Source organism: Nilaparvata lugens, chromosome 8, assembly GCF_014356525.2.
Source record: "Nilaparvata lugens isolate BPH chromosome 8, ASM1435652v1, whole genome shotgun sequence".
In the NCBI taxonomy this organism is placed as follows: domain Eukaryota; kingdom Metazoa; phylum Arthropoda; class Insecta; order Hemiptera; family Delphacidae; genus Nilaparvata; species Nilaparvata lugens.
Window position 1 is genome coordinate 42,157 of NC_052511.1, and position 13,173 is coordinate 55,329.

A 13,173-nucleotide genomic window follows, 5' to 3' on the forward strand; every position below is an offset into this window, starting at 1 on the left:
TGATGATAATAATATTACTGTATTAGTTACTAGCTGGCAGGCTCGCTTCGCTAACATTATCCATCTAGCCAAGAGGCTCCGCCCCCTGAATCCCGGCTGGATTATCCAGAAATAGGATCATTTTTATTTGAGCTTTCTTCCTTCCGTCAAAAAGTCAAAAGAGACTTTCAGACTCGATTCAATCACCAGTTTTCTTCAAATTATGTAGCGGAGGGTTGCAAACATCCTTATTTCTATCAGAATATCGATAAATATTCAGTTATTTCTCAATTAGAGGCTCGGTTAGGATATTATGAGAATTATTGTATTTCAGTTTAATAGTTCTTTGAAATTTGAAAAAGAATGATATGGAGAACTCAATAACAAACATCTATATCCAACTCTATCAAATTGTATTTTTTTCTTTAGGGCTCTTAAATATAAATAAAATTATAAATATTATTGATTCATACAATAAGTACATTATCAAAATCTAAATACCCTTTTCAAATTGTTCAATCACGATGTGTTTTTACTATATATATAATGTCATTATCAAGTAATTGGAAAATGAATAAAACAAATAGAAATAATTCAATTTATATTTATTTAATTTCCAATCACTTGATAATGGCATTAGCCGAAACATGACGTGATTGAACTATTTTAAAAGGGTACTCCGATATCTAATTTTTATTTATATCTAACTCTTTCATTTATAAATTTGCTCGAGAAATGTAGAAAAATGCATTGAAAAACTTAAGAAAAAACCCTCTAAAAAACGTTGGGGGGCGCTTGGAAAACGCTGTAAAAGCGCCTACATTTGGCGTATCTTTGGTGTAATTTTGAAGTCTCCTTAAGACAGAATCTCTAGATCCTAGTCGAAATTCTGTGCCAAATTTGAACATGTTTTTTCCAATTAGTTCTTGAGAAGGCCTAAAAAACGCAGGAAAAACGCTCAAAAACCGCCGATCTTGGGCGGAACTTAGGCGTAACTTCAAACGGAAACTTTAGCCGGAACTCCACTTGCAATACAACATTTCTATACCTAAGCTGAGCCAGTGTACCAAGTTTGAAAATATTTTGCCAATAATTAGTTTTTGAAAAACATGAGAAAACACAGAAAAACGCAGATTTTGAGCGTATCTTTGGAATTTTTTTCCAAAAAAAAATTGAACTGAACAAACCTGCCAAATTTGAACGTATTTGGTCCTGTATATTTTCAGTTCTGTTGATTATGAATGAATGAGTGAGTGAGTGAGTGAGTGAGTGAGTGAGTGAATGAATCAGTGCCATTTCGCTTTTATATGTATAATATGGATAGATTATTAAGAGGACTTCCCATAAAATAATAATCTGGCAAGTAAGGGGAAATTTTTAGGGATCCAAGCTCACATGGGAGCCACATTATAAAATATATCAGCTCAAAGCTCAGCAGAGTAATTTATTTGCATAGAAGTCTTTCCGGTGTACATATGAAATACTTAAGAACGGCCTATTTTTCTTTCTCTCATAGTATAATTTCTTATGGCCTCATCCTTTGCGATAATGTCTCTCAGATCAATGATGTTCTACTTATCCAAAAAAGCTTTAATTACAACTAACTCATCGTATCTTGAGCATTGCAGACATTTGTTCATTAGTAAAAAAATTCTAATTATGATAAACTCGTATGTATTTTATGTCTTCATTTATACTCATAAAACCAGTTGAGAAGTGATGTTCATTCAATTACCACTATGGACTGAAATAGCATTGATATACAGCATCAAAGACTGACAAAATCTCTCAATAGTTTCTAGATCACAGGACAAAAACTGTTCAACAAACTGCCTTCCCATTTACATTTTGGGTCACAAAGGATATTCAAACAAAATATAAATATAGCTATCTAGTATTAAATCCGTTTTATAAATTGACTGAATTTTATGAGTGTCTAGTAAATATATGCTAATAAATATATATTAGTACCTATCTATAAGTGTTGATTAGTCTGATTATCTTGTTATCTAAATTCAACTCCTCTTCGTTACTCAACTGTGATATTATAGTAGAAATGTCCGACTTAAATGTATTTATTGTTATTGTTGCTGTTATTATTTACCATTATTACATGAACATATACTATTGTAGAAGTGTATGACTTGAACTTATTGTTGTTATCCTATATATTGACGTTGTCTATGCTGTAAATGCTTTCCGACAATAACATTTTATTTATTCATATTTTACCATATCTTTGTGTTTCTATTGAAAGTATTTTGTCCAACTAAGCCAAAAATAGTAGAGAATTTTCATTTCTGTGGAAGTAAATGATCTATGGGATTATTGAATGTTTATTGGTAGATTGAGCATTAGTTGAGCTACGCACATTAACGTGTTTTCCGGGCTCGTCCTCAATGAGCTGGCGGGCAATGTCCTTGCAGGACTTGCGCGCATTGGCGGGGACCTTGCTGTCGTCCTCCCAGTAGCGACTCGGCGAGTGCGCGAACAACGCTGCTGGAGTCGCATGCGTCACGCGTGTGTTCGTCACAATGCCTGTCGACTTGCCTGCAAAATAAGCAATCATTTGATAAAATTGACAGTTCTATGGCTCCTTTTATTCATGCAATATACAGAGGTTCCCTTCAGTTAGTCATTAACCAATAAAGAAGTCCAAACCAATGGGTCATTCCTTTATCAATAATAATTATTATCAATTCAAGCGAGAATATAATAGCTCATGGCTCTCAATAGGTGTTAAAAATAATGATGAATGAAATAATGCAATAGGATAGAATTTCATTCAATGTCATTTGAGTATGAAACTTTTCAAGTAACGCAACTTATAGACGGAGAGGCTTATAGTATAGACTAAATAAGCATAGAACAAATAAATACTGTACTAGATCTGTGCTTGTAGATAGGAGGTAAAGCTGCATAGTAGTGACAGGAAAGTAAAGTAAGTGGTCAGTTCTTGTCGTTACGACTCAATTTCATCAGTTTCCATTCAGGCAGATTTTTGATTTCATGGGAAGTGACATGAGAAGCACGTTTGTAACAAGTAACGTTTTGTCTACTAACTATCTATAAGCAGCTTGAAACACTTTTAAGCAGGCTTATAGACGGGGAAGTAGAGACTGCAGGCTACTGGCGCCAATACTTTTCATTACGTAACTTCCAAAAAGTTTTTATCAAGACCGATATTTGGTAGTTGGAAATTAGTGGACAAAAAAGTGACTGAATGAGAAGCATAGTTCACCAGTAACTTACCGTCTCTACTTTCCCTGTCTGTGAAGCAGCCTTGAACACTCCCAAGTGTGGATTCTGATTGGTTCTTGAACCCGTCTCTAAAGTTTAACTGTGTTACAATAGCAGCATTATTTTTGCAACACGGTTGAAAATTCAACTTTATTGGCATTGGTTAATATGCACTCTATTACATTGTCGTGAGTGGAATAATTCCTAATGCCATAAAATACCATGGATTGCAATCCATGTAGGATCCAATCTGCAATACTCCTTCATTAAATATTCCAATTGATGAAGAGTGTACAATGAATGGAAAAAACTAAGAACATGATTCTTAGAAGTTTTGTAGTCAACTAAGATAAGTAGCTATAGGTAGTCTATAGCAAAAGAACACTTTAAAAATGCACTGTTTCGACGTGAAAGAACGCTTTGATAAGACGTAGCACTATAGCAGCAATCTGATTGACTAAAAAAGATTAGATGGTAGATAAGTCTGATTGCATGGAGTTTATTCTTTTGAATATTGAAAGACTTCACTTCCTAATCAGCTTTCAAGACTTTGTTGACTTCCTTAAACCAAAAGGGCGGTTCGTCTCCAAGTTGCAAAGTAACTTATAAAGTCCTGGGAACAATACCCTATATATTTATGTATAGCCTTTAGCCTAGGCCTTATAGAGTAGCCTATCGACCCGCGACTTTTTGTAGCAAGTTTACTGCTGCCCCCCAGTCATTTGTTGCCGGAGACAAAGTAGTCGAGACAGCTGCTGAACTCTGCGAATAATATTGATGCGACGACCGAACTCAGCTATTGACAGTCGAAAACTTTTCAATTCAATTTCTTTCCGTCGGCTTCTAACAAAAGAGATGACGCGAATTGGGTGGAATTGATGAGATTCTCAGAGTGGATTGGCTGAGTGATGAGGCATTCTAGTGGGGAGAGATCGATTGGTCGTAAATCTATATTGGATGTACACTGTTCAAAACTAGTTGATATTCAGTAAGACAATACGCAAGTAGGACCTACAAGCAAGCAAGACCTACACGTACACTATTATCGTACATATCTCTCCTCATCGATGGAATTATTCATAGACAAATTTGGTGTTGTTCTCAATATTTGAGTATAAGTCAAGTGGTAGCTGATACCGTGATGTATGAATTTGATTCAATGGAAATCCTCATACTTCATAACGCCATATTGAAACCCGTGTTACGTAATTGAGTCTCATATCTATTGTTGTTGCTCTTGTTGTTGTTATTGCTTATTCATCTTATTCCAACTGATTACAACTTCTTTCCACATGGATTGAAACAAGCTAATGAAAAATAGGGAGTCAAGTGTCTGTCATGACTGAGTAATACTTTGAGGCCTGCAAAGATTGTGGCCTCAAAGTGTAATATTTCACTCCGCCATTCATTTAATTACAAGTGCTTCATCAACTTTGGATCAAACACCAGGACAAATGTTTACCACGTTAGAACTCTCATAATTCGATTGGTCTTCGTAGTGGAAACATTGATGGCTCGTAGATTCCTCGGTTAGTATGGATTCTTCAATTGTTTAGAGTTCGAAGAGAATGCCACTCCGATAAGAAAATGCTGTACAATTATTGTGTGTCACATCTTCAATGGAATGAATTATTTTCAATTGAAATTCAATGATTATTTGGTGATGCTTGACATTTTGAAGTACACCCAAACTCCAAGTTAATGAAAAATAAAATACTCTAAATGGGATTCTCTACCGCTCCAACATAATCGTCTCCTGTTTTAACAAGGGATGTTTGAACTAAAACAGCAAATTTTGTTCTCGAAACAATGATTCTAGATGGTATCTCACTGGTGTTCAGGGGTTTAGTTTTTCCACACGAAGATGAGTACTCCATAAAGTTTAAGTACAATGAAATGGCTCGCTTAACAGATAATAATGCTACTGTTATCTCGCAAATTACAATATTCTGTTGCCGGGTACACGTTCAAGCATTTATGTTATTGCTTTCTTGGCAACGCTGTGCTTCAACTTACAATCTCCAGTTTGTTTTGATTGTGCTGCCGCCGAACGAAGCATTTAAGCTCCTTCATTTATAATTCAACTTTTAAATTACCATTCTACGCTGTGGAGTGTGAGTTGTAAGTCATAAGGGTACGATCTCAATTGCTAAACAGTTTTCAAGTTCTACAGCAACCGGGGATTAGCACAACTTTGATTCAGTCTGCTAGACTAAAGTAGAGGAATAGTGAGGAAAAAATTGAAATACAACTTTTCGCTGGAACTATTTTGCATACTATTGCTGGAACTATTTTGGAACTATGTTTGTCGCTCTTGATACAGCTTTTGAATTTTTGAAGTGGAATATTTGTGAAGGATTACTGGTGAATAGGATATGCTGGGTTGAAACAATCAATTTACTACTCTTACTCAAATAATATGAACCTCTTATCAACAAATTTTTATGAATTTTCAAATTTCCAATGGGACTAACTACTAATCTTGAATGAAACATGAATTGTTTAAATTTAGTTCAGTTGAATGGTAATGAGTTTTATCTACAATTTTTTTTTGTCACAATGTTTCACTTGTATATTGTAAACACTAAAATAGTTTGTATGAAACATTCGTGATTCCTTGACAGCAGCATACTATTAATCATATTTGCTTATATTACTTATAACGCGCGACATATCAGTATCTTTTAAAATAGTTTCCATCAAAAACTCTGTTGGGATAGTTTTGGGTGAATGCCTGTTGTATCTTGATGCAATTTACTTATCGTCTACATGAATAAATAAATGAAAATCCCATGTTTTTTATCTAAAAAAGAATCTGTATCAATTGAAATAGCACTGTGCTTCTCCCACAAGTATCAGAAAGCATAATATCATGAATATTAGTTCAAGTATGAATTAGAATGGAAGACTACTACATTTCCAGTTCTAAAAACTAGCAGAAGGTTCACCATCAAACTTCAATTATTATTGTTCTACTTTGTTCCGTTCACAGACTATGATCTAGAACATTTCGAATTTCATTTTGATCTAACTCAGTTTCAGTTGATGTTGATGAACAATATTATTTCTTTTGATTTTGAAGAGATTGGAGATGAATATTTTGATTTAATAGAAAAATCACATATTATAATGATAGATGATGATGATATTAGAAATATTGTGGTAGGCCTACCTTCCTGCTGGGCCCAGGACAGAAGCGACTCGACGCGTGAGTTGTAGGAGGAGAAGCAGTCCTCGAAACGCCCGCCGCCATCTAGGCCCACTGTCTCGAAGTTGGCTTTGACGCCGCAGAGTAAAGCCGTCGCACAAGCTGAGCTTTCTCCCACCTGGGCGTCTAGGTTGTACGTCTGCAAAGAAGTATTCGTTTAAATTTACTTTACTGTTTCATAAAATAGAAAACGAATCTAGGTCTCGAGATCATTCATTCAAAGTTAATCACTGTTTCACGTAAAGCTACATACAGACTTAAGCGCCACGAACACCCGCATTTCACTTTTCATCATTTGATTATACGGAGTGAGTCCTATGTATGGGAACCCTTCAATAAATCGGAGACTGTTGTAGATATTATAATACTGTAACTTTCAGGATAAGTTATTGGTCGAATACTCTACCTTTTGATGAACAACTGAATTTCAACCCCTCATAAGGGGGTGACTTAGGGGTTGAAGCTCCAATATTTTATATGTAAACATCTATTGTGCGGTACATCATTTTAAAGGCCTTCTTGAAACAAGAAAGATGACATCGACAAAAATGTTCTATGATACTTAAATACTCTACCTTTTGACATACAACTGGATTTCATACCCTCATAACGGGGTGACTTAGGGGTTGTAACTTGAATATTTTATATGTAACACTCATTGTGTGGTACATTATTTCAAAGGTCTTTTTGAAACAAGAAAGATGGCATCGACAAAAATGTTCTATGATACTTGTATCCAAAATGGCGGCTGATTGAAGTTTTAGTTTTTAAAGAAATGAGGGGTTGTAACTCAAATATTTTGAACGTAAACACTCATTGTGTGATACATTCTTGTGAAGGCCTTCTCAAAACTTGAAATATGACATCATTAAAAATGTTTTATTTTCCTTTTTTTCAAAATGGCGGCTGATTGAAGTTTTAGTTTTTAAAGAAATGAGGGGTTGTAACTCAAATATTTTGAACGTAAACACCCATTGTGTGAAACATAATCTTGAAGGCCTTCTCAAAACTAGAAATATGACATCAATGAAAATGCTCTATGATACTTTTATTCAAAATGGCGGCTGATTAGAATTTATCAATTATTTCTTTAAAAACTAAAACTTCAATCAGCCGCCATTTTGAAAAAGAGGGAAATAAAACATTTTTAATGATGTCATATTTCAAGTTTTGAGAAGGTCTTCACAAGTATGTATCACACAATGAGTGTTTACGTTCAAAATATTTGAGTTACAACCCCTCATTTCTTTAAAAACTAAAACTTCAATCAGCCGCCATTTTGGATACAAGTATCATAGAACATTTTTGTCGATGCCATCTTTCTTGTTTCAAAAATACCTTTGAAATAATGTACCACACAATGGGTGTTTACAAATAAAATATTCAAGTTACAACCCTTAAGACACCCCGTTATGAGGGTATGAAATCCAGTTTTATGTCAAAAGGTAGAGTATTTTACCAATAACTTATCCTGAAAGTTACAGTATTATATCTACAACAGTCTCCAATTTATTGACGGGTTCCCATACATGGGAACTATACAGATGGTAATTGAAGCCTACTGCATCATTGAAATTGTTGAGGGGGAAGCTCCAAAAGGAGAAATTTTGGGATGGAGGTTCCAAATAAAGGGCGAAAGTGTTTATTTTTTTAAGGATGCGGAAGTGTCTAAACACGACGACAACTTTTTTGCAGGTCCAGTTGCTGAACTTGTGGAGTGATGCCCTGAGTTCACAGATGATGGCTAATGATTAGGAGATCATAAAAAAACAAAAGGCTACACCTGGAACGGTTCCTCCTTCAAATTATGAAAATATTGTATCTTTTGCAGTTAAGAACTAGTTTCTCTTATTCTTAAAGGTGCGTACAGATATACGCGCGGCGAACATGAGCAATTCACTTTTAATCAGCTGACCATATATGTATTTTTACAGAAACGGTAAGATACAGACATAAAAGCTTGGCATCAGCTGATTAAAAGTGAATTGCACATGTTCGCGGCGCGTAAATAATCTGTACGCACCTTAACATATCACATAAATTTCCGACTTAAAATTCATAAACATCTCTACCATTTCAGATTTGAGTGTTTGGATAACATTTAAATCAGAAGAAAGGGAGTCTCAGTTCAACTATTAAAACAATCTGGTGTGGCGCACTCACACAACTTTCCTTGCCGTTATGAAAATTTATCACCTGACGCTAGTGTTCACGCACATCTCAAGACTACTATATTCAAAGATGCAAGCCACCTGGTGACAGGACAATAACGCTGGAGAAACACGAAGTCTGCTATCTCTTCATAGTGAATGATCTTATAGAATCAACAGTTGCCAACAGTTTGCAATTGAAATAATAAAATTTTCTCGAATTTCGAGCTTATTTTCAATTTTAGGTGAAAATGTTACTGAACTTTAATTGTAAAGATTTTCATGCTCAATCTTTTCCACTTGGATTTTTTTGTTTAAATTGTATCTGAAGCCTGATAATTGGGAATCTAAAATAAAAATTTGCATAGATGGGGCGGAGCTTTTGGAATTTTTACAGTTATGAGACTTGTGGCAGTTGATAGAGTTTATCAATACCGTAACTATTTTAGGTATGAATTTGATCAAAGTCGTTGGAGTCATTTCCGAGAAAATCTCGGAAAACCCTGTTTTTGACAACATTTTCGCCATTTTAGCCGCCATCTTGAATTGATTCATCAATTGAGCCACCATTTCTTGTTCGAGCAGTGGTGACGGCCGGTTGTGTTTTCAGGAGCGATAAGATAAGCGGTTATTGCTGTGTCTTTGGCGATTGTTGGATTTCTCTCATTTTGTAGCCTCAAAACAGTCATTATTCGTGATAACATAATAATAATTAGTTAACTACCACAATCAACTCAACTAATACATAATAATTATTACTAATGTCATGTTTTTAACAATATAGTAGAGTAATCACAGTCTAGATTCAGATAATTCTTGCATCAAACTTATAGCATAACTACAAAGTAAAGACGTAATATAGTAAAGTTTCAAATAATTCTTGAAAGTAAAGACTACATCTTTATTAAACTATGGTATAACGCATATAACTTAGTTCAATTTATCAATTTCTTAAATTCATATTTTTAACTTCATTCAATTTAACCCAATCATTTCAGTTAATAAATAGTCAATTTCTGGTGTCTCTTTCTTTTATCCAATTAAAGTCATCTTGTGATAGACAATATTACGTTTTTTCGCTCTCTAATTTACAGTTTTTTCAAGCTTTAATTTAGGAATTCAGTAATAATCCAGCCTAATTAAGTAATACAGCCGACATTTGCTACATGTAAATCTACTTACACGGCGTATAATACTAGGAAATTGAGAGAAAGAATAATTTTTAATAAAGTCAATTAATTATAATATAGCTGTTTAATTTGCATTGTGATAAAGTTTGCATGTTTATTACCTAATATGATTGCATATAAAGATGATTGATTCATCACACCGCTCTTTTGTTTGGGGGCTTATTGCATTATATAGCTGCATTAAAGGACTTACTGATTGTTTTGTCCCTTCTGTTCGAGTAAGCGTTGTGCAGTGGTGTGATATATTATATCAGTGTAAACACTGAGCAGCCTTGCTAAGGGCATGTTGTCGGGCTTGACCCGGCCTGGACGGATACTCCCGGTCCATAGGGGAGGCATAAGTTAGGCTTTCAATTTTAAATTAACTTATTATAGCTAAGCAAGGCCACGTGAGTTTCTTGCGTTCGCTTCCAGCAGAGAAGCGGTTTGAATCAATCTAACTATAACACTCTGATTGAGAAATATCAATAATGAGATAAATCTCCTGTAATTATAATTGATAAATGATCGCACATTAATATTTTTCTTTGGAACTGTTTCCGTACTATCATGTAACTGCATTTTGTTTCTTTCTAATCTCATCGGCCTCTTATCTTTAGTAAGCTAACGGTTTATCTATTCAGCTCTCATTTTTACATTTCAACATAAAAGCCTGTAAAGTATTTACATCCAATCACTTCTCTACTTCAATTCTATGTTATGTAATAGAGCCCACTCGTGTTAACCTTTATAACAAAAATAGTTACAGAATCACGATCTATTCTTTCACATTGGCAAGGGTTTAACGTTGCTAAGGACATATTATAAATTGTTGTGGTATTGATTGTTGTGTGCCTTTACCTTTTTAAGATGAATAAGAAGACAATTTTGAATAAAATTTAGAATTTAGAAATAGGCCGACACATCTAGAAAATACCTGAGTCTATACCTAATTCATGCAGATGAACGGGCTAGAGTCAAGAAAACTTCAATTAATCTTGCCATGCCTGATTTAATAGGTTTATACTATAGAATAACACTACAATTTGAAATAATCGAAAAATACAAACAGCTTCAATAAACATTGGCAACTAAAATCGAACAACAGAAACAACAATTTCATGTTACTTTGGTGACATTCTTCATCTGATTCGGGGGCGCATTACTATCCCCGATTAGATAGCAATACGTCACAAAACCAAACAATATCAGTCATCAAATAACAAGTTAATTCCAACATAAAATTACTCAAGAAAGAAAAGCCCGTTGAACGCAAGTTTCGTCGATAGTAACCCATATAACCCATTTCATAATAATTTTGAATCCCCACTTTTTATTGACATTCTCGAATGAACCTTTTGTTTCACTACACTGCACTTTCGTTGGTCTGTACGTTGCTTTATCGTCGGGGTTACAGTACCTTGTTTTTGGCGGTGAGCTTTTACCGGTTGAATTTGGCTTGACGGCGACGTCCTCTTACGTCCCTAGACCTGTCGTCTGAACGGGTGTCTTGAAGCGGTGTTACATAAAGTTGCGGAACCAAAGGGGTGGTAGTACAAGAAGTTGGTTTGGGGACACACATGAACCGCTGTAAATAAATGTATTACAGCATTAATTTCCAACTCTTCCTACAATTCATCAAAAGCTAAAACAGGAGTTTATTCAATTATTTAATTTAGATTTTATCTTGACGTTCTGATTTCATTCTCAAAATTGAATCAAAACGGATTTACTTGCCAGAGTGTCATTAATATACAATGCAACTTTATGAAAACACTCGTAATAAATTAATATAATGCTTTTAGAAAAATTAATACTTCATTAATTATGATGTTAACTTTTATGATATTTTTCGTTTGGTTTGCAAAATCAAATATAAATTTTCATATAGTAGCTCGACTAGTATTATTGGAAACTTGTGCGCTAGCCAACATTTTTTAATATTAATTTCATGGAAAAGAAAAACTTTCTTCTTTGTCTATTAAGATTTCTATCTTAAAAATTTACTAAATTATTCGAAAGCCTTAATGACATAAGAAAACAGAGTCTGAAAAATATAAAATTATAAAATGTCATAAACTCAATATAAACATAATCTTAAAATTTTCATTCCAATTTAAAGGCTATCTTCCTGACTTTCAGCAATACTCTACGATAATATATCTCCAGAAACAATAACTCAAATGTAACGTAACTGAAAACTTTCTATACTTCTTTAGAAAAAATTTATAAGTATCTTCCATCACTAATAAAATCAAAAGGATTATTCTCAATCAAAATTATTAAATTGAAAAATAACAGGCTTTGTTGATAAAATCTTTTGATTGAAGTTTCAATTAATTAATTTCCCTAAATTATATTTTAACCTTAGTTTACGTACCTTAGCGGTTATTTGAAGAAACAATTATTCGTACATGAAGAAGAAACACAATTAAACCTTTCAGGACATGGCACTACTAGTAAATTTAAACTTTAATAAAAAAAACTAGTTCCTACATTAACTAATTGTATAAACTTATAAACTTGCCCAAAAAGGGGGAAACATAGTGACTACATCTTTACTCTCGTAGTGCTCCTAGCAAAGTGTCCTCTGAAACGTAATCTGGTCTCGCGGTTGGGAAATCCCCCCACTACTGTATTTAGAAACAGGTCTCCTATTGGGCGAAAGGAATCAATTTGACCAATCGTCGCGTGGCTTCTAGAGCCTTTGGACCAAATAGTAACTGCAAAATCGGTAGTTTGTTATAATTTCAATGCTTGATGTTTTCCAGCTTATCACACTCTATGTCGCGACATGAAGGCTAAGTTTTCGAGATAATTCCATAATCTACATTCCTCGACGACTCGGAGCCACAATTTTTAAATATCTATCATGGGAAACTCGAAGTCATGGCCGTTCATAATAGAGAGAGAAAATAATTTATTTCACTAACTCACTTACAATAATGGCTCTAGTCTATTGCGTATTAAATTTACTATTATAACTTGGGAAAAGGCCTGAATTAAAAAGAGTGCTCGGCACACTCCCCCTCCTTACGGTGTGAAACACGCAAAAAGAAATCTAATCATGATATGTTACCATAGAGGCATTCTGTATGATTTGGAGAGTCAAATTTCTGGATTGATAGTAGGATCCAATTTGAAGCGGGCCCTCTTCAAAAGAAATCTCTTTAATCATTCCGAAATTCAGCAAAATGTATAACTAATTGAGATTTGGGCAAGAGTCTTTAAAACAATGGCAAGAGTCAGGACAAAACAATATGGGCGTGTCCACTTTTTGAGTAGGTACTAAAGACGGACCAAGTATAATAATCTTGAATACTTCAATCACTTTATTGAGTCCCTGGTTATTTTCTTGGCAAAATCTAACAAAGGAAAGCGTTTAAAAGACATCATAGTTTTAATTGGTTCTATGTTACTCTGCTGT

General features: G+C 34.3%; 1 protein-coding gene across 1 annotated transcript; it reads right to left on the reverse strand.

Moving 5' to 3' along the window:
• Positions 1 to 2,059: 2,059 nt before the first annotated feature.
• On the reverse strand, positions 2,060 to 9,266 carry LOC120352791 (alkaline phosphatase, tissue-nonspecific isozyme-like). The gene is made up of 3 exons (XM_039435038.1): positions 9,145 to 9,266; positions 6,392 to 6,573; positions 2,060 to 2,529 (listed from the first exon to the last, which is right to left on the reverse strand). Exons 1-3 carry the CDS (start codon positions 9,264 to 9,266, stop codon positions 2,297 to 2,299), a joined length of 537 nt encoding a protein of 178 aa, XP_039290972.1. The 3' UTR covers positions 2,060 to 2,296.
• Between the last annotated feature and the right edge of the window lie 3,907 nt (positions 9,267 to 13,173).